The sequence below is a fragment of the Theobroma umbraticum genome, unplaced genomic scaffold, assembly GCF_002168275.2.
Source record: "Theobroma umbraticum cultivar Fairchild unplaced genomic scaffold, ASM216827v3 scaffold_95.0, whole genome shotgun sequence".
NCBI lineage: Eukaryota > Viridiplantae > Streptophyta > Magnoliopsida > Malvales > Malvaceae > Theobroma > Theobroma umbraticum.
In genome coordinates, this window is record NW_018397257.1 from 10,330,137 (window position 1) to 10,353,165 (window position 23,029).

At 33.5% G+C, this 23,029-nt stretch overlaps 1 protein-coding gene across 1 annotated transcript; it reads right to left on the bottom strand.

Moving 5' to 3' along the window:
- Positions 1–6,733: 6,733 nt before the first annotated feature.
- Positions 6,734–10,455, bottom strand: LOC110412896 (UPSTREAM OF FLC protein (DUF966)). Its single transcript, XM_021423539.2, is given in 6 exon segments — positions 6,734–7,582; positions 8,435–8,783; positions 8,786–9,306; positions 9,400–9,469; positions 9,929–10,203; positions 10,305–10,455. Coding segments are annotated over 5 exon segments (1,362 nt in total). The 5' UTR covers positions 10,182–10,203; positions 10,305–10,455; the 3' UTR covers positions 6,734–7,413.
- Positions 10,456–23,029: the final 12,574 nt, after the last annotated feature.

Genomic DNA, 23,029 nt, shown 5'->3' on the forward strand with positions numbered 1-23,029 from the left:
TTGTTTCTGTTCCCATTGAACGTGACTGATTGGCTCCTGTGAATTTGTCCAACTGTGCATGGTAGACCTCGATTCTACCCCCAAGTGATTTGATGGTTCAAATTGCAAATACTGGACCTTGTTCATCAACCCCATCTTAGCTCAGTTGGTAGGGCGGAGGGCTGTAGTGGGATCCAAGTCAACACATACATAGGTAGCTGGTTAGAATCAGGCAGGTCGGATAATTGTACACTTTCCATTTTGTTCAAAGCTGTGCCTGACAAGTCCCAGATGAGCATCCTGCTATTGAAAATTTGAGTGTTCAGTCATGCAATAGAGTCAAGGCCATCACCTTCAATCCTTTTGTAATTGATTGCTTTTGTCCTGGAAGAACCCTCTTCCTGCTGGCACGGCAGCAGCATTCTGAACTTTACACTTAAAACATCACGATATAAGGAGAGAAACAGGACACAAGCTACCAATCACCTCTGCACATTGTATGAACTATGGGAAACATCTAAATGTCTTGCATGCTGTCTCAGCCATCACTTTATAATATGAGGAGCCTTGTATAAAAACGCAATGCTTATCTTAGCTTTTATAATTGTAAATTAAACAAAAGAAAACAACCTCAATTAATCGATTTGTCTGCGAAAGATCCTACTTAAACCTTTTGCATATAAAGAAACACAGATAGGCATCAGAAATGGAAAACAATTAAGGTGGCAATTTCCCTGACAAGTAGAGAGAAAGTTTATCTCTCAGGTGTACACCCTTGATGTCTACAAAGCCACAATTCCGTTGGTGGTACCCCGAATCATGGTCATGAGACAAAGGCATTTCATCCTGGACATCATCTTCCAAGTCAATAACAATGTTATGAAGCAAGCAGCAAACCAGGATGATCCTTGGCAACTTATGTTTGTCAGGTCTCCACATTACCCCTTGGATGATCTTCCACATTTCCTTGAGCCTTGCCAATGCCCTGTGTGCCACCAGCCGAGTTGCAGAATGCCTTTTATTGAACTCAGCTCTTAATGCTGGTAGTTCTTTTCCCTCGTAAGGTATAATGAGATAGGGTAACAAAGGATAGCCTGAATCCCCAATTATGTATTCCCTTATTTCTGATCCTTCAGAGATCTCAAGTTTTTTCCCATTCAATCTCTCTCCTTTTTCACACAGTTTATAGAAATTTGAACTCTGAAACACCAACCAGTCTTCAATTCTACCTGGCCACCCAGTGACTATGTCCCTGAACCTCATTTCAGGGTCCACAATTGCCTGCAAGACCATGCTGTGATTCTTCTCATGATCAAGCCACACTTTACTTGCAGGGTCTGATGAAGGCAAACTCATCATAATGTGAGTAGTGTCAATCACACCACAGCAATTAGGAAGACCTTGAATCTTTTCAAATTTGGACTTTATTTCTGTCATTTCTGGTTCAGTGGAAGGCCATTGCAGGTGGTGAAGACCCCTTTCTTCCATAGACTCCACAAAGCGCCAGGTCAATTGGGAGACAGTTGAGTGGTGCAGCCCAAACGAATCACCAACTGTCACTAGTGATTCACCAGAGCTCAGCCTTCTCAAAGCTACAGCTACTTGATCTTCCAAAGACACAGGTTTACCATTTGCAAATGTAAAATTTCCTGGCTTGGCCGTCATATCTTCTTTCACAAGTGAACATATGTAGTTGAAGGTTCTTCTGGAAATATTGAAAACAGATTTGAACTTATCATGACCTTTAGATGGGCATTGAAGACCTACAGAGAGAAAGGGCAAATAAGAAGAAAGCATTATTTACACATAAGCAACGTATAGGTTGGTACAGATGCTCCATTGGATTTCACTAGTAGTAACTCTGACAAACATTATTTCAAGCATCAGGATTAGCTTACCGATGATAAAAATACAACTTTTGTGGTCCTTTTGATTGGACAAAATATAATCATAGGAAACAAAACAATTGAGTAAACAGCAGACTTGAGCATAGCAACTCTCTTTATGGTTTTTCGAGTGAAAATTAATGTCAGAATTATACACGTGCATGAATAATTACTGGTTTGTAAAAACGTGACAGCTTTATTTTGGAGCATTAAATAAGCAAACATTGCATGTAAAGTTGAAACGTGACAGCTTCTGTTGGATCTGATTTGTGTCAATTACTGGTTAGGGCCAGTAAAAATCAAGGGGTGATAAAAAACCAGCCACATATGCATGGTTTTCAGCTGCTAGTACTGACCCAGAAGTTTCACCTAGAGAAGATTAATACAATGTACTATTGCTTATCATCATAAAGATAATTCACATCTTGTTAAGCAAGGAAAGGAATAAGTTAGTAAATTAAGAGTGGCCCTCATCATTTTACTACGATGGACCCATGAAAAGAAGGCTCATGGAAACAAGGCATTTAACATGATATAACTCCTATGCCTTGTTCCTATAATATGTTGAATTTGGTCAGAATACTCTTTAGGTAGGTTGGGGAGTACAATAGCTTAATTTACAAGTACTTTGCCAAGCAAAGGTTACTTTCTCCAGATCTGCTTCACCTTTTATCTTACGTTTTCTTTCTTAATCTCTCCTAGTTGACAAAGCCTATAGTTTGCTGACAACACTAGTCAATAAGATCTGCAGAACTGTCAACTGTAGCTTAAAAAAATGTAATGACAAGATCTTTCAGCACATAGCTTAACGACAATTTTCAACCTATGAAACATCCTGGCTGAAACCTAAGATTATCACTTATCAGCCATTTAATTTGTTAACATATTCTAAGTAACCAACACTAATATGGTCTTGGCAGTGCGTTGAGTTTCAATATAAAAAAGACAAAAATCACAAAATATACAGCAACTAAATACAAGATAAACCAACCTATAGAAGTCAGCAGTAAGGAAACAGCCAAAGAAAACAACGGAAATGAATATAAGAAAGAAGAAGTATACAAAAGCAAGAATGCAGTAATCTGTTCCTTGGTTACCAAGAAATCACCTAAACTTACTGCCTATGAGATGAAATTTTCTTACTTCCAAAACCAAAAGAATATACTACACATTCAACAGCAACATTTTACTTTTATGAAATTCAATCTAATATTATATGTTTCTACAGGAGAATGTATGTCCAAATCATCTGCTCACACCAGCAGTTTCTGCTCTTACTGCCTTCTACAGATATTTCAAGGTTTTAACACTAGCATTTTCCATCAAGAAGTGACATATTAGAAGATATAACAGAGCATTGTGGTGTTGAACTCCACAATGCAGAATATGAATTAAAAAACATGAAGGAAATATATTTCCTGCCTAACATGATGAATCACTAATGCGATTGACTTTATCAGTAACTTTTCATGGTCAAGAGATTAGATCCAGATTTACCTTATCCTTGGCATTTTCAATCGACATATAGTGACTGTAGAAATAAGAACTAGATAATGTGAAAAATAATATTTTCATGAAAAGGAAACACTACTTGTATCATTGATGGCATGTTTCCAGCAGAAAAAAACAATATTCTGAAAGACCTAACATACAACAGCAATAACATAAACCAACAGAGGAAAATCTTCAAGATGAGAGAATGATGCTGCTCAGTAGCAAATGTAAACCTTCCGATTATAGATTAAAAGAAAACATTTTTCCTAGTGATCTAGTGCCAAATCATTTCCTTGATAATGTGATTAGACAATTCCATTCCTAAGCGGCATCTGCAGAGTTCCATTAATTTTAGCACAATTAACAACTAAAATCAATGCTACTTATCTTTGCACAACAAGGCCTGAAAAGTCTCATAAGTTCCAGCTGAAGCAGACTAGGAACCAAAAATAATTTAATCAATGAAAGGATGAGGAAGAAGAATGAAAAGGATCTTTTCTCATCTACATGCCTAATACTCCCAACTTACAGATGTATACTCACATGATCTACAATTACTTGCACCCAAAAAAAAAAGTTATCTACAGTGACCAGCCCCTTTATCTCCAATTTCACTGTCACTAGCAGAGTCCCCCTTAATTTTCTACATAAACCCTTGCTTAAAGTAAACCAGTTCACAACTTCGAAGGCAAGACAAGAATAAGTTTTTCAACAGCAATAGGTAATTTAAAACAACTTAAGCATTCAGAGCATCAAACATTTATCATATTCAAACAGAGCTAAGGCTGGTTTTTCCTGTAAAGCAGTGAGAATATATAAGCAACAGCATTGTCCAAAAACCAATATAATCTTATTTCCTTGTATTTTACTACGTTTTTAGTTACTATAAATCATAATATTGAAAAAAGATCATTTTATCATTTTCCCAATTCAATAACATAACAAAACCAGAATGTTAGGTAAAAAGAACGACTTAAAAGTCAGATTAGGGATCCTGCTTTTATGTTCCCAGATGCATTTTCTATGTATCAACACATAACTCCAGTAGGATGAAATCGTAAAGCCAGTCAAATTTGCCAAAATTAAACTCCACCCATGAATTGAAAAGCTGTCAACTGCTAATAGAAATTTATATATCTTCCGTGCCATGACTGATCAACTAGAGCAAATATCAACATACCACAAGCAAAAAGAACAGTTCAAAATAAAGATAATAAAAACAGAACAAAAGTCAAGAGTTTGATACAGTGAAGCAATACGATTGTTAAAAAGAAACATACCATTCATCCTCTTGGAAAGCTCATCCCAGCAATCAAAAGACCCTTCCTTCTCTGAAGAACCAGAAGCAGAAGCATTTTCCTCGGGTTTCTTCTCTATCTTCCTTCTCTTTTTTAACCCTCTTACAGGACCCATCAGCCCAAAAACGACACCCAATTGAATCCAAAAACAAAACCCACTAACTTAAAGAAAACAAGAATGAATTACAATAACTATATTAGAATTCATCAAAAACACCAAAACCCATTAATCATAAGAGCATATATCTATCATAAACCATAAGACAGAGAAAAAAAAAGATCATGAAAGGAATAGTGATAAGCAACATGCAGTAACTATACATATAAGAAACACACTGGCTTTGTGTTAATGGTTTCGAAAGCATGCAAGAAAAGGAGAAACTTTGATGAAATTGGATGTGAAAAGAGAAGAGAAGCTATACAGTATTCATGTTTACCTGATGAGAAATCTACAGGGAAGCAAGGAACTTTTGAAAGTGCTTGTTTTAAGACAATGTGGCAACAGAAACAAGAGACATGGGCATTGGAATTTGGTAGAGACAATCTTTTTTCCTATATATATATCTTCTCTTTCTTGATAACTACTACTACTAAAACATGCTTAGATTTTTCGTAAGAAAGAGAGGTTTTCTATGTTAAGCTTTTGGAGGTTTCCCTCAAAATCGAGAGAAAAAAAACTTGTATAAACAAATTTTTACATGCCTTGGACTTTATATACATGGGAATTGGAAGGCCAATTTGTAATTCAAATGACTAAAATGCCATCTGGTTTAATTTGGCTCTTGATATGGTAAATGGGGTGAAATTCAGTCATGGATTGTCAGGAAACCGAAGGCAGCGTCTCGGTTTACTTTGGTCATTTTCTCGTACATATGCTTTAGCATAACAAGGTGACTTAACACGCAAAGAAAGAAGCTTGGTACTCCCAACTTTTATTTAATTGCAACAAGCACGACTATTTAGCAAACGAACTTACTTTGCTCTTCAAATTGTTTCCTTGTGTTAGTTCTCTGTTCAAATTAAGTGAAAAAACACCAACTCTTATCTTATATTGATACAACCTTCAGATGTTTATGCAAGCTGCCTGATTTTTCTAATCAACAGAATCACAGTGCATAATCCCAGCACTGTTTTGCAATAAGGAAAATTCGTGTTTTACTTCTCTTCTTGTTCATGTCTTTCACCGAGTGAAGTATGCGAAAAGGAAAGAAGAGCCCATGGTCATGCTTCCTTTCGAGGCCCTTTGGGCTACGTAAGGTTTGTTAAAGCTTATTAGCCTTGATGTTGGGTTTTAACTAAACTAGCCTGGACCTGGAGCTCTGCACCATGAGACCCAGTCCTTTGCACCAAGCTCTTCAGAAATTCCTAGCTATCTAATCTGTCAGAATTTTCTGACCCTACCCATGTTTTTTTCTTTTTCTTTCAAGTTTCACCCACCCGGTCAAATTCAAGGTAAACTTGGAACCCAAAAGCAAGGTGAGTAACTGACATTGGTGACTCTGCATTCTTATTCTTTCAAGGGGTCTGAGTGGAAGGGACAGCCCAATATCATATCTGTGATTCTCCCTGATATAGTGGGTGGAGTGTAATGGGTTGCTTGCCTATCGAAATTATTGTAGGCCAGCCCATATGGGGATTTGGCTCCTCCCCTTTCTCAAAATTAAATGGAGAGTCTGTCGATGGTAAGATTAAAGGGCACCTTAATGCTATGTCAAGGAAGAATACATGAAAGCTTATAGGCCTGCAGAATCTCAGAGATCTCATCCCTCTCCATCCACTCTCTCGTTTTAGTGTTTTTCTTCTCTCTCTCTTGAAAGCTTGCCACCAATCTAGCTAACAGGGCTTTTTAGCATTAAGCTTACCTCCTCTCTGCTTTCAGGTTTGTCCCAAGATAAACTGGCCATGGGTTCTTCCTTTATGCAGAACGTTGACAAATGACAAAGCATTGGTTTTTCTTTCATCTTTTACGAGTTCTCTTTTCTTTTCTTCATTTTTTTAATCTTCTCTGTTAATGGCCTTCCTCCTTTATTATTACTGTATTTATCTTCAGTGAAATGCTGCCAAATGTTAATACTTTTATGTATTGCAAGCATCAGAATGGTTTCACATGGAGAGTTGCTAAACCAAATAAATACTCAGTTCAATACCAGATGTTACACCTTTTTAACTCTTCAAATCTTGAATTGCATGCAAGCTCCAATGGCAAAGAGTAGTACAAATTTGCAAAGCAAAAGTTGGGAACCTGCTTGGTGTACATGTACATTCTTCCAAGTTTGACATCTCCAATCTCAATGACGGGCCAGTCATGAAAAACACACAACTTTCCCACAATGGAGCCAAAGACCAAAGCGGATGATAATACCTAGGTTAGGATGGAAATCCCAGTTCACATGTTTCAAAGTCAAAACCAAGGTTAGTCAAAAAGGTCGCCTAAAACTACTAGAGGTTAGTGCCAATACACCGAAATTAAGACAAAATGAACCCACTTAGCCACTCACACAGAAACCAAGGCATCAAAAGTTGACCTTAAGCTGAATGCTCCAAACTGGAAATGGACAAAATTTACACGCTTCAGCAAAAAGAGCTTTCACAAGATTCCCAACCCTACACTGTTCCCTCTCATTGTGCGGCCTTCACCGAGCCGTAGTTTGCATGTTTCTGTCTATAATATTTTCTCCATTATCCCTTCACTGCTCTCTGTTTTGTTACCAAAACTACAACCCTTACTACAAATTCACATACCTAGTTTTCCAATTCTAAACGTCGTGCCTTTTGCTCCCCATTTGACTGTTGCTTCGACTTTCACTACAGACTTCCGGGTTCACGTTGCTTTCTTTCTTTGTTGACAGAGTTTTCGGCTTCCTCGGTATGCACTTTGCACGCACTCCCTCTATCTCCTTCTCTGCCAACTGCAACTGCGAGCTCCTGGTGATTAAAAAGTTCACAAAAATTAATCAAAATGAACATAATAACAAGCAAAAAGTAAATCTTAAGGAAGTCAACAATCTTAATCAGAATTAATGTTTGAGCCTTTCTTTAATCAAATTATAAGCTTAAAAGCTTACTTTTCTCGGGTCCCCACTTCAACCCTAGTGCTAAAGCAGTCTAGTAATTTATTGCATAAGTTGCCTATAGATTTCATTTCATTAAATCCCAACTACATGATTTTAATTCCGGGACGGCCAGCATTTAATATGATGAGTTATTAAATGGATAGAAGCCGATAGCTAGAAAGAGATGATGAAAAAGAACGGATACAGAAGACATGCACTCCAGTACAGGAACAATTGATTATATCCGTGCAACCAATATGAATAGCTTTAGCTGGCCTTCTGCCAAAAATCACCCCGTACGAACCTTACATTCAAGACCCAAAACAGGCCAGAAGGGCCTCGTTCAGAATCAATAGTCTGTCTGAACTTAAAATCCCAAGAAAAGGGTAAGGTAACAACCAGCTTGGCTTGCTTTCCAGGTAAAGAACAGTTCATATCACCATCAATGCTTCTTTAGTCTTTGTCAAGTTTTCAGGAGATGTATAAGTCTATTTGGTTTATCTAATCATTACAACTATTTCCTTACACAACAATAAAGGTAGTAATTATGAATTAGAATCTATAATTTAATATGCAGTTAATAAATATAATAGCCGAAACTAATCCGAGTCAAACATATGTAACTTAATTGTATTACGAAGTCTTTTGTTAAGATTTTATAGCTATAATGGAAGCGAAAGTATGAATTAAAATGCTTAACGAATTTGTGCATTAAGGGTAGTACCTATCGGCATTGTAAGAAGAAGATCTCGTCAAGGCAGGAACCTCCTCTTTCTTAGTCTCAATCAAGCTCCCGCTGAAATACTCTTTATCTTCCAATCTTACCCTTGAGAAGCTACCAACTTCCCTCTCAATCCCTGCTTCCTTCCCCACCTGGCCGCAATTTGCTGCACCGCGTGGCAACCTTGACTTATAGTGGCCTATCAAGGAGAACCCCTGATCCCTCTCCGAGCTGGGTCCACAATCCTTAAACGAGATCGAACCGCACGATATCAACTGCATCAGTACAGAGGACGCCTTCATTCTTCCGCTCGGACAACTCTCAGCCGTTCGATTCACGTTTTCTTCGTTCCACTACCATTGCACAACCTCAGCCGTCCATCAGCTTTCATCAACGATTCCAGAGTCTCGGGACTCGAATCCGACGGTGGAGGCGAAATCTCTTCCCTACATAGCTCCGTAGTCTGATTCTGCTCCAACTCTTGACTTTGACTTTGCAGTTCTTCAATTTCCGGTTCCTTAACCGGTTTTCTTCTTCTCCTCTTATCATCAGTCTGGGTCGACGCATCGGCAGCGAGTCTCCGAGTTGACTCGGAGCTTGAATCGGACTTATAAACTTTGTACTCATGGAGGTCGATAGAACTCCAAGACTGATTCCTCCGCCGTCTGGCTAACTGAAGATCATGATCGTTCTCTGACTTCAGAGACTCTGGCAGTTTTGTTAATCGAAAAGAAGAGGACGCAATTTCGACTGGTTGAGGACCTATCGAGTGGTCGAGAATCTCCGATCCTTTGAGAACGTATTCTTGGCCATGAGATGGGTAAATAAAATCGTTCTCTGCCAAGTCGTGCCAAACGAAGCCATTTTTGTAACTCCTGAGTTTTGAAAAAAAGAATGAAATATTAGTATCGGACGGTTAAGGGGAGTGGTAATCTGATCGGACTGCTGGGAATGAATGGGAGCATTACCGTTTGGAGGACCACGAGTATAGGCTAGCCATGCCTTTGCCTCGAAGGAGGTTTAGGCGGTTGATTACATCTGAAAAAAGAAAGATATTTTTAAGTAAAATTGTATTAGAATAATAATTCGTTTGGTTGTCGTGAAAAAATGTAAGAAATGTAGGAAAATCCAGTACTTTTCTCCACATCAACAAAGAAAAGAGAAGAAAGGCTTTTCATAGGAAAAGCAAGGGAAAAAAAAAAGGAAAAGTCACCTTTCCCTGAAAAGAAGATGAATTTTTTTTCATTGTTTTCTTTACGAGAAAACAGAAAGTTCACTTTTTGCCAGGTGGGTGTACCCACTTGGCGGAAGAAATGAACGTCAAACAAATTCAAAACTTTGAGCTCTTCATAATTTTCTTAGAAACCAAACAGAAGCTGAAAAAAAGAAGAAACAAAGAAAATTTTTCAAAGTTTGATGTTCTTTTTCTCTTCCTCCTAAAGGCAAAACCCAGAAAGAAAAAACGAACTACTTTTTTTGGGATTTTAAGTTTCTCACCTTTGAGATAGAGTCCATCATTAGAAGAGAGAGGGACTTCCATGAAATGAGGGTGTTCAAGCTGACCATTTCTAGACAAATAGTAAACAACAGCAACTTTTCTTTCAGTATTGGAAGACTTGCTGCTGTTGGCGGTGGTGTGAGGCTTGGGTTCAATCCAGACTTTGTTTCTTTCTGGGCTTATTTCTCTCTCTTTCCACTTCTTTGAAACAATCCCAAACTCTGTCATTCTCCCTCTAGAACTGACCGCCATTGCACTTTCCTTTTCTCTCTATCTGAAAAACACCCAACAACAGAAACAACAGAGAGAGAATGAGACATCACAAACGAGAGAAAAGTGGAGGTAAATAAGAATGAGGGAAGAAAGTGATTTTACCTGACGGAGAGTGGGAGGAAGTGAAGAGAGAAGAAATGGCTAGATTTGGATTTTAAAGGAAAGGGAAGAGAGAGTGTGAAATGGAGAAGAGGAGGAGGGAGTTCAAAATGGGGATGCGGCAGACAACAGCTAGGAAACAAATAAGGGCTGTTTTGATTTCAGTTCTTACACTGGCTTTCGACAGTCAAATTCCTCGGTTTATTTTTTCTCGTACTACAACCCACAGATGCACAATTGTAAGTCAAACGATGCCGTTCAACATGACATTTTTTAATGTGCTCCAACCCGCGTCATTTTTGGGGATGTTTTCACGGGAACTCTTACTAGATTATGCTATTAATAATAAATTCACCGGCTATATGCTACTTAGAATTTATAATTTTGTTATTAATACCTAAATTTAGTATTTTTTTACAACAATATTTTTAATTTTAAATTCAAAATTTTGAATTATTTTAAATCATAAACGTTTTAAACATAATTTTTAAATCAAAATAAGTATCACATATCATATAATATATTTTTTCTAATATTTAATTAAACACAATATAACAAATCAATTTGTATTGTATCATATCGTGTATCATATAATATTGATAATTATATATTTTTAAAATATTTTGACTACTTAATTTCATCATAATCTTTTGCTCTTAATGTGGTACACGGGCAACCATGCAAATCTTTAAGGTCAAGGACACGATAAACAAGAGTTACTTATCAACTTTCAAAATCCCCTATTTTTAGCATAAATACTTAAAAAAATTTTACTTTATTGAACCAAAATGGTTAGACATGATGTTTACAAATGATAAAGTTAGAAGTACATTTTTATTGAATTGGCAAGATTTGTTTAGAGCTTTGGCCTGTAGCCCACGTACCATATGGTATGATTGGGGTAGTACCACACTCATTCAAAGAATGAATTTAACCATTGGCCATCCCAAGTCATTTTCAAGAAATTTGCACCCCTTTTTGTCGAAATGAAAGATAGATTAAGATAATATAAAAAATAAATTAATTTTGAACAAATAAATAGTTTAATTTTTTCTGAAAATATGAATTATTTACTAAATATTGAAGGAGAAAGTTTCTCGAAACAAATATTTTATTATTGATGCTTTGGAATAGATAAAAAAATATTAAATTTCACCTGAGATCACGAGTTGGGGCTCAGAGGCTGAGTATAAAAGAATAAATCGAGTATCGAAAATTTTCGAAATTGTCAACAAAACAAAATGGGTAGATTTTCTAAGCAAGTTGGAAGAAATCCCATAACGTGTCCGCTTCTATTTGAAGCCCGAAGCTGTTGCTTGTGACAGTGAAAAAGACTGCAATCGATCCTTAAACGTAATGAAAGATGACGACCATGGACGCACTGGAGCATTGATCCATCAACTTCCCCGTTAGCCTCATACGTCGATGCAAAATTTCCAACTTGTTTCATTGGTGGGATTCACCACTTTCCCTTCCTCAAATTCAAAAAAAAAATTTCCCGAGAAAATTCAAAACAGTTTGAAAAGAAAGTTATTTAAAAAAAATGAGTTGACTTGTCAGTCTTTAAAGGTCCACACCAAACTTTGACTATGAAAAAGCAATAATTTGCTTTGTTAAATGTCTTGTCGTCTGATTTCAAAATTTTTTTGGGTAAAGTTAAAAAAAAAAAAGAGAGGAGGAGAAAAAGTAACGGTGGACCCTACATCCACGTGGCATTTGGAATCCGTGACAGATTGGAGGATGGCTGTATCTGGAAGGTTAAAGATTTTGTTAATCAGATCGGTCAGACTGATCCAACGGTTCAGATCAAAAGGCGACAGTTTTATACGGTATTGTGTGATCTGCAACTGGACGTGGCCAAAATCTTTTGGTGATCTTTGGGATGGGATCAGACGGTGGGAGTGTGTGTATTTTTTTTCCTGTGAAAGATGTAATCAGTGTGGGTCCAGTTAAGAATGGAGGCTACCGTTTCTATGTCTCATAAAGTTGCAGCGGAAAGCAAGGGTTGGGGATGTTTATAGACCATGGAATTTTAAAAGGAAAAAACCAAAGGGGGAAGAAATTTGGTCGGTAGTCCAATTTATCGGCCAAAAAGTCCAAAGTTCAAACTATTTCCCATGCAAAGGCACGTGGAATTTTTGTTTCTTTTGGTTACAAATGGACATGCATTTGAGTCATGTGAAAGAGGACTCGAACGCGGTTTCGCTCCAAAATGTGTCAACAAGTCCCCACACGTGTGGAAACCGGCGGTGTCCTCCAAATAGAAAAAGGAATGATAAATTATAAACTTTTATTTAATTCATGTTTTTTCTTTTTTTAAAATTATTTTTATAAAAAAATAAGATCTTGAAAATTATTCAATATAAATTGAAATGTTTAGATATAATGTTTTAGAATATTTTGAATTATTGAAAAAAATTTTAAAAAATATTATATTTAAACAAATTATTTATTTTTATTTTAAATAAAATAAATTTTTATATTTTTATTATGTTTAAATATAATGTTAACGTATTATTAACATAAAAGTAAAAATATTATATAATTATATTATAATATTATATTAATATATCATGTTTTCATATATTATAATTTATTAACATGTTACATGTATAAAATAATAAATTATATTTTAATTAATAATATTTAATTATAAAAACTTATAATAGTGATTGGATTTGATCTTTAAATTTTAATTTTATGACAATGAAATTATATTTATAAATTTAAGTTTGAACATTTAACTTATTAATTAATATATTAATTTTTATTTAAAAATAAAATTTAAAAACTTCTTTTTCAAATAAAAAAAAAACTACATTCGTGAGTGTACGAGTTGTAAAAAATATATTCTTGAACGCCTTTTTTATTTTTCAAACTTAAGTACGGATGAGGGAGAGAAAGAGGTGAAGACAGTCAAAATGGTGCAGCAATTTTTCAATCAAGAATCGTGCAACTATGACTACAATGATGATGATGATGGTAAATATTTATGCATTCGAAACTTTAATTAAAAGTGTATATATTTTTATCATTTCATCTAAATAAAAAAAGTTACATTTATTATACTATCAGATTATAGTATCTATACGTTGTTATTTCAAAATAAAAGTTTTATAAAATTTTAAAATAAATATTTTTAAAATTATAAATATTTATTTTTTAAAATTTAGATTTTTTAAATTTATTTATTAATTAGATGACAACATTTATATATTAATATTGTGTCAAATGTAAATACATATTAAAAACTTAAGTATATATGTGATAATTTTTTTTCCCTAAAGATAACATATGTGTGACAAGCTTAATGCAAGGAGGAGGATATACTTGGCATGTCACCCGTCCTATCAGTGTGAATGTGAATTAGAAAGGAAAACGAAGTGTTTAACATGTGATTATACGTGTGCAAGGCACGTACGAGAGGAAGGATTGTATCTAGATTCATCAATTTTCGAGCTCTTACGTATGCTTTCTTTTAATATAGCATGTTAAACGAAATATATATGATTTAATAAAACAAAATATGAACTGTCGGTAATTCCATCAATAATTCCATCAATGCACCTGGTATGTGTTTTTTAGTAGTGGATTATGGTCTGTCAAGCCCAAAATAGAAATCCAACAGGCCCAAATAGTTGGGCTTGGGCATTTTAAATACCATCTCATTGGAATGTTCTTTCAAAGTTCCAATCCTGTTTGGGAAAGAAGAAAGGGAAAAAAAAAAAAAACTTGAAGAACAGACACACTTATCGGCAAAAGAAAAATGGAGCATTAATCTCCAATAGCTATTTTGACTCCAAATTATACCATCTTAATAAATCCACAACTTTTATACATCGCAGTTATGTTACAGTATTTTCTTGTAAATATAGAAATCATTCCGTTAACTTCACTAATGAATTTTATTATATGAAATGTAAATAAAAAATAAAATACGATATGAATATACTGTTATATATATATATATATATATATATATATATATATAGCTTGTTAAATGCAAATCAGAAGTGCAAGGATTGTAATGTAATCAGTCGATTTTGAAATTAAACTTCATGACAAGAAATTGCAATTTTGCTTGATAGTTCTCGTTTCTTTTTTTTTTAATCTAATTTTTATGAGATTATTTATGTATGGTTAAGGTCACCAGTGACGAGATCAAAATGATGGTGACTGTCACTTTTTTATTTTTACTATTTTTGTTATTATGTATATAATATAATTATTTTTATAATTAAACTTTAATAAACTTTTTATGCAAAATCTTGATTCGTTCCTGATTAAAGTTTAGAGTCTGATTTGTTATTTATTCATGACTTAGAAAAACAGACAAATAGCAAGAGGATGACGATGATGACAAGGCAGTGCACCATATAAACATAGAGTAGATATATAGCACACTCAAAAACTTGTCAACCAAAGACAATTGTGTCACAATATTCTTTTTTATTGAAAAGTCTTTGAAATTGTCAAGTGGATTAACACTAGAATGAGGGCAGCATCCAATTGAAATATGTCTAAGTTTTTGGAGGATGAAGAATGGTTCAATGATTTTGGCTTTTGAAAGAAGCAAGGCCAAGGAGAGAGAGAGAGCTCGGAAGAGAGGGGTCTTTTAACCACAAATTTGCTCCATGTTCTACACCCACAAATTTTCAGTTCAAAGCTTTTCCTTTTTGGGATTTCAGCTAGTCTTTGATAATTAAGCTCGATAATCTTACATTCGACATGATAACACAACACAAACACTATATGAAATGAAGCTAAGTATCGAATTCATTTATTCCTTTCGAGATAAACATAGTTAAATCATATTTACAGTTTACCCATCAAACACTACAAAAAAATCGGATTTTATCGATGGAAAAAGGTGTGCATTCCGTTGGTAATATCAATTTTCAATGGAAAAATTTGTCGTTACTCAGTTGGAAATACCATCGTCAGTAATAAGTTTTTATCGGTATTTTAAAATTTCATCCGAAATATCATCGATGAAAAGTTTCGTCAATATTTTCATTGGTAAAAAATCTAATTTATCCATTGAACAATTTGTCTGTGATGTCAAAAATCCGTCGGTAAAAGTACCGATCTAAAAATTTACTGTTGGTACATCTGTTAGTAATATACCGATTGATCTCACGGTCAGAAAATGCGTTGGTATTTTACCGATTGATTTCCTACGAAATTCCTAATGGAATTAGCAATTAAAATTTTTGACTTGTTTTGTCAGTAATGGGTTCTATTTTGTCTGTAATAAAGCAAATTTCATGAGAAAAGAAATACGTCGATATTGAAAGAATTGCATCGGTAATTTTATATATAATAATTAATTATATATATTTTTAATATATTTTTGTTTCTTGCATTGAATAATAATATTAATATATTTAAAGTAATAATTTTGTTTGAAAAATTACTCCGAATGTATTATATAATGGAAAAAACAGCCCAAATATTTTGAAAATTAAAAAAGAAATGTTCAAAGTCTATGAAAAACGTTAATATAAAAAATCTATAGCACAACAAAAAGGAATTACAATTGTCCATCGGTTAAATCATGAGAAAAGGGAGATTGCTATTATGACTGAGGATGAGACTGCTGTGATGATGAACACCCATTAGTTGGATATGAAAGCCTCTCAAGGATAACCTTCATAATGGACTTAATATCAAACACGTCAGTCTTTAACTCCTTCACATCGGTCTTCATTTCTTTATAGTCTTTAGGTTCAGATAATGGAACTCGTGCAGCAGTAGTAAAAGGCATTAGACCACAGGCAAACTCAGATGTCGCAGCTGAAGCAAATAGTGAAGTAGGTTGCATCTTGGTGCTAAACCTGTAAACGTGGCTTTGAAGGGTTTGTGGCCCTTCAATTAGCTCAGACCAAGCTATTGGATCAAACTCCAGTTGGGATGATGGATCATTACCATACTTTTGCAATATAACAGATGTATATGATTCCTACAAATAGAAAAGAAAATGACATTATGTATTAATGAAATCGTTAAGGAACATATACACATATTCAATAATATAATTAAAATAAACTAACTTATTTCTATTACTTGCACCAACAGTCTTCGACTTGTTGTAGACAAATTCTTTGGTACCTTTTTGTTGTTTATGAGTGTGCCCAAAAACCTCGGAGAATGTCATTGGTCTTTGCAGAATCTCGGACTACAATCACAATAAGAAAAAAAAAGGCATGATCACTAATATGCATGTTTTAAAATCATAAAACAATGACAATACATAACACACTCAGAAGAAAAACAAATGCATCATTAAAACATATGCATGGCTTTGCTTCACAGTCATCAACAATACAACGACAATATCAAAATGCTCACATTATTGACTTTATGAGTTAAGAACATGTACCATTTTCTTCTGATATAAAGCAAAAGGTAAAAAACCTCTTGTATGCTTTGCTATGCTACTATCCTTCTTTGTTAGGTAGCTTTGCTAAGCTTTCATAAATTAATGCTGCCACTAGGGCGTGGTCCAAACATTATTGACTAGTTGGTCCTAAAACTTTACAGTGATCCTGGGGTGCCCCTTCCCCTTAATTAAGAGGAGATTATGACGAGTGCTTGCATCCCTCTTGGTTTTCTCGTTCTCATCTGCTAACAGGTCTTTTAATCAATCTTTGCAAATCTCCTCCTATATGTTATGGACCATCAAAGCATCAATATTAGCCCACGTAAATGACTCCTACAAAAGTAATGAATATTTATATCAGTATTGTTAATGGAAACTTGGATAAATATACAATAACAATATGGTATCTCAAATTTACGCCACATGGCATCTTTCACAATGATAGGAATCAACATCCATGTCTACTAGGGCCCACTGAAGTGACTCTTGATTATTCTTATGATGGTTAGAGTTACTCTAGTATTTGCAAAAATACTACAAAATTGATACATCTTTATTTAAACACATTAATGAAATTACTACATATAATGAAATAAGCTAATAACTATAAATTACCTCTCTTTGACGAGATGCAAAAGAATTCGTCGATTCCAATTAGTAGAAGTGGGCAAGCATACACTAGGTCCTCGGCCCATAGATTGCAATATAGAGTTTGACACACTTGCGACTATAGTCAAAGTTTGCGGTGTTTCCTCTTGATCAAATGAAGTAGCCGCCGGTGTGGACATAGGAGTGGACATCAATGGTATCGATGACTAAGATGGCATTAACTGTCGCATAACAGGCGGTGAAGATTGAAGTGGAATTGAAGGTTGTGTAGCTGAATTACCTATCCCAATCGACCGTGCTCGAGGGCCAACAGTAGTCTTATGTTTAACCATGACTATGCAAAAATTTGTCAGCACATTATTGACTAACCATTATTATGAACTAACAATAAATGTAATGCATAATCATTAATATTAAGTATTGTTAATAAATCGAATCCACAATCATTAGAAAGATGTTAATAATGGTTGATTTCGAAACAATATAACATATATAAATAAATTAGCATAAAAAAGTACAGCATGTCAACATCTTTATATGATCTAAATATATAAAAAACCATCAACCCTTAATCATCATCTGAACATGCAAACTCATTTTCATTGTTCTCATCTTCAAGATCATCACTTTCCTTATCATCATCTTTTTGTGCATCTTCCTCTGTCTCTTTGTCTTTTTCTTTAACTCTTTCATTGTCATCATCTTTTTCACTATGTTCGACCTTAATAAACATATTAACCTTTTCATATTCACCATTAATAAGAATTGTATTATTGTCAAGGTTGTTTGAAGGATCATCAAATCATGTATTAGTATTGTCTTCATCTTCTTGATACTCCACTTCATTATTCAAAATATCAAACCATGAATGGGATCAACTTTGAGACCTTTTTCAACATCAAACCAATGGCATTTGAATAGAACTATTTGATTTTTACACTGAAGTATTCTAACCTAACAATATTGACCAACAGACAGTAAAAGTCACGATTGTAATCATTGTAGCAACTTTCTTTGATGCAGACACTACTATTCATTGTTGAACTACTTTTTTCACATTCTAATGTATGGAACTTGTATCCATTCAAATAGTAACCTTTGTAACACATCGACATACAACCAAGATAGTGCGATATGTAGACCAAACCAAAATCAATTTGATTAGCATTTAGGCCATCTATGAGAAAGTGGCATGCGATATAATTATTCCAAGTGTTATTTTAACACTTACATTTAGATTGATAAATGATAACTTATGTATTGTTTAAACTGATTTCGAGGTTACATCATGGATTTTCTCCAATTCCTTAACAAAAATACTCTATTGTTTGATTTTCACCACCTCATCGAACATCTCATACATAGAAAGAACGTAGAGTAAATTAATACCATTAACTTTATGTAATTTTCTAAACTTAAAATTGACTTAAATTTACTTAATGTATGGTAATATCTCTTCATAATTTATAAGTGTATATAGTTTTGCATCATAGAACTCATCCTCCTCTAGGTATCGTCTTTTCTTGAATGAACTTAAAGGTTGATCGAGATGGGTGAAAATCAAAAGACGACCAAATGCATCGAAGTCTCCGCCATCATCATTTCATAAGACTCGATTCATTCTTGTTGGAATGGTAAGTTCGACTTGTATTGAGCAAAATGTTAATATGCCCTTGATGAGATATGCTCATAAATGGATCCTTTCACAAATGCTCGATTATGAATTTCTTTTTTCAGATGATGCAAGAACCTGAAGATAAACATGATTGTTAGATTCTCATATTAACCATAAAAAATAAGTAAATTACATGTGTGGCTCCCAATACCTCTCATAAGGATACATCCATCGATAATGGACTGGTCTTCCAACCCTAGCTTTATATGTCAAGTGGATCGATAAATGTTCCATTGAGTAGAAAACCAAGGGGGAAATCTTATCTAATTTGCATATGGTTTCCACAATTTTCCCTTCCTATGCATTGATATGATCAAGTCGTAGCTCGATTGCACAGATATCAAGAAAGAAATGTGAGATCTCAACGATTGCACTCCGAATAGCATGACGAACCATATTACAAAATGCAATTGGGTGCAAACACTGCATGAAAATGTGACAATCATGACTTTTCATTCCATAAAATTTATACTTTTGCTCATTCACACAATTTCCAACATTAGAGGCAAAACCATTTTGTTGTTGTAACTATTTCACCCATAAACACAAAGCTTTCTTTTGCTATTTAGTCAAAGTGTAAGAGGATTTCAGTTTATATAGTTTACCATTATGTGTAATTAAATTCAATTTCAACCCCCAACAACACACCTTTAAATTTTGCTGAGCTTTTATATTGTCTTTCGTTTTCCTTGAAACATCCATCATTGTGCTGAATATATTATCAAAGTCATTAGGCTCAATATGCATCATATCCAAGTTATGACGAATGAGAATTGTACTCCAATATGGTAACTCCCCAAAAATGCTTTTCTTCATCCAGTTATGGGTATGCCAAAAACTCGATAGCTTATGGTCACTAACCTTTACTCCATATGTGATATTCAGAATTACATCTAGTTTGTTCAAATCTCGACAGCGGATAAATGAGGAATTGGAGAATCCCTTTCAATATATTTTTTTAAATTCTCTTTAGGAACGAAATGGATGATCCATTGGCAAAAATTGTCAATGACAATCAAAGAAATAAGGCTTCTTCCCATACTACAGGATAAAACTCTTCCCATGTTCCATGCAACACGACCATGATAAACATCCACGAGTGCTCCACCCAAATAACATACCATATGCCAGAAAGTCATTAATGGTCCATAAGAGTATTGCTCGTAGAATAAAATTTTGTTTTGCATAAGCATTGTATGTGACAAAACCTTCGACCCACAGGACTTTTAACTTATCTATCAAAGGTCACAATAAACATCTATATTTTGTCCAGGACTTCTACTCCCCTGGATGACCATATTCAAAAAGATGTATGGTTGCTTCATGCACATCCACGAAGGTAAATTATAAACATTAAGCATGACCAATTAAACAAAGTATGGTTTGGTTGTTGCACCAAATGGATTGAAACCATTAGAATATAAACTAATTTTGACATTGCGAGGCTCTATCATAAAGGACGGATGGGGTCTGATTAAAGTGTTGCCAAACCTCACCATTAATAGGATGTCTAAGCCCTCCATCATTGGAGTGGTGTGTAGTATGCCATGTCATGTGTTCTTCTATTTTTTTAGACATATAAAATCTCTGTAATCTAAGAATGAGTGGAAAGTATCTCAAAATCTTATAAGGAATTTTCTTCACGCTTTCTCCTATTGATTTATTCAGTTTATATCGAGGATGACCATAACATGAACAATAAGATAACTTTGAATATTCATTATAAAATAACATGCAATTCTTCTTACATGAATAAATTTTCAAACAACTGACCCAAGTTCCTTCAGTTGTGTCTTCTTTCTATAGAAGTTCTTCAATAATGCTTCATCCGATGGCAACATCTCCTTCACTAGATGCATCACACAATTAAAGCATGTCTCACTTATGTTAAACTTTGACTTCACATTCAATATTTGGGACATAGCTGATAATTTAGTGTGCTTGGTACATTCAGATCACAAAGTTGAATTAGCATCATTTAACAATGAAAAGAACATTGCAGCATTCGGATTTGGATTTTAATGAATATCCTCATCATTTTCTTTTCCAATATTGGATTAAAAATCTGGATGTAAAGCATCTATAACCATTTTAGCATATGAATTTTCTACTCTAGCACCATACACTACTTATTCGACATGATCGTAAACAAAATGTTCTAATAATTGTTCGACATGGAATGATTCACCATGCAAATCCCATATTGTGTAGGCACCGAAAAAACCTTTGCGAAATAGATGCTTCTGAACCTTATCAATAGTGAAGAACTTGTTATTCATGCACCGAGAGCAAGGGCATCTAATTTTATTCCCACTTACATATCTAGGTTGATCAAAGGCAAATGAAATAAATTCTTCAATGCCATTCACAAATTCTGTCCTAAGAAATCAACTTGAATCTGCTCGGGGAATACATTCAACTCTGATCTTGTTCCATTCTAAAAAATGTAATAGACATATAATGTCGTCCATTATGAGATAATAAAAATTGATTATTAATTAATTACTAGAATTATTAATCTAATTAAAAGAATTTAGTCACATTCATTATATATATACATATCTATAATTTTTGTTGCTGTAAATCAATACAAATTATGCATATAAAGTATATCCAATTTATTATTAATATTTTTTAAAATTTTTTTGAATTACATATAATTTATAACCCTATATATATAATTGATGTTCTTCTAAATCATTAAAAATTATGCATTTATATTACGAAAAATTTTTTATTGATATTTTTTTCCATTCATAATTGTTGTTATTATACAACAATAAAAATTTTTGTATATATAGTACATTAAATTTATCATTATTATTTTTTTTGTAAAAGTTTCAAATTTATCATTATATAAGTTATATACATGTAAATAATTTTTGTTATTGTAAATCATTATAAATTATACATAAAAATTAAGTCAAATTTATCATTATATATATACTATTACATATATATTTTATTTAATGATTTTTTTTGTATTGTGCATCATGTAGTAACTTTTGTATGTGTGTATATATATGTATATAGTACGTCAAAATAATTTATCATTATTATTGTTTTTAAATTTTTAAAATTTCATTATATATGATTTATATACCTAAATTTATCTAATTTTTGTTCTTATAAATCAATAAAAATTATGTCTATGTAGTACATGAAATTTATAATGAAATTAAAAATCAGCTACTACAATTCAAAAAAACATATCAACAACTTCTTACTTCTGTATAACAATCAAACTTAATAATCAAGCAACAATTTGTAATCAATAAACAAGCACAAATAAAAAATCCTTAACTCAATTCGGCAACACAATCCCTTACACTCTACAATCAATTAACAAGCAACTCTGATTCATCCAACTTATATGCTCAATTAGTTTCACATAGCAATAAAAATAACAACATACCCAATCCATAAAATAAATGGCAAAATTAGCAACAGGATTAATAAAATAAATTTTAAGGAATAAAAAAAAATTGCCTTACCTTGAGTGCTTTCTTGACTTCCCTTCTGTTGGTAAGACATTGGTATGCCATCGATAATCCCTTATTTTCTAATAGTGAAACTCAAGATTAAAATTATTATTTAATTAATTAATTGTGTAAACATGATTTTTGAACACATGAACTCTTTAAATCCTGGTATAAATACTTTTTTTCTTTTATTATGGTTGATGATAATGGTGGTGGATTTTATTATGATTGATGATGATAGTAGATTCTGTTATAATTATTTTTAATTTGAATAATTGATTTATATTTTATTTGTAATTATACATAATTTTATTTAATTGTATTTATTATAAACTAGATATAAATCATGTTGTGTCATATAACATTTAACTTAATTCATTTAATCAAACACGTTATGTTGATTTTAACTTATTTAATTAATTATATCATATTTGTATTTATTCATATTATTAATATTTTATGTTTAGACAATACCATTAAAAACATGTAAACATGAATTGTCATATCTAATATTGATTAGAGAAACCTAGCTTAATGGTAAAGCAAAAGACCCTATGCTTATCTAGCTAGGCTTCCTTTT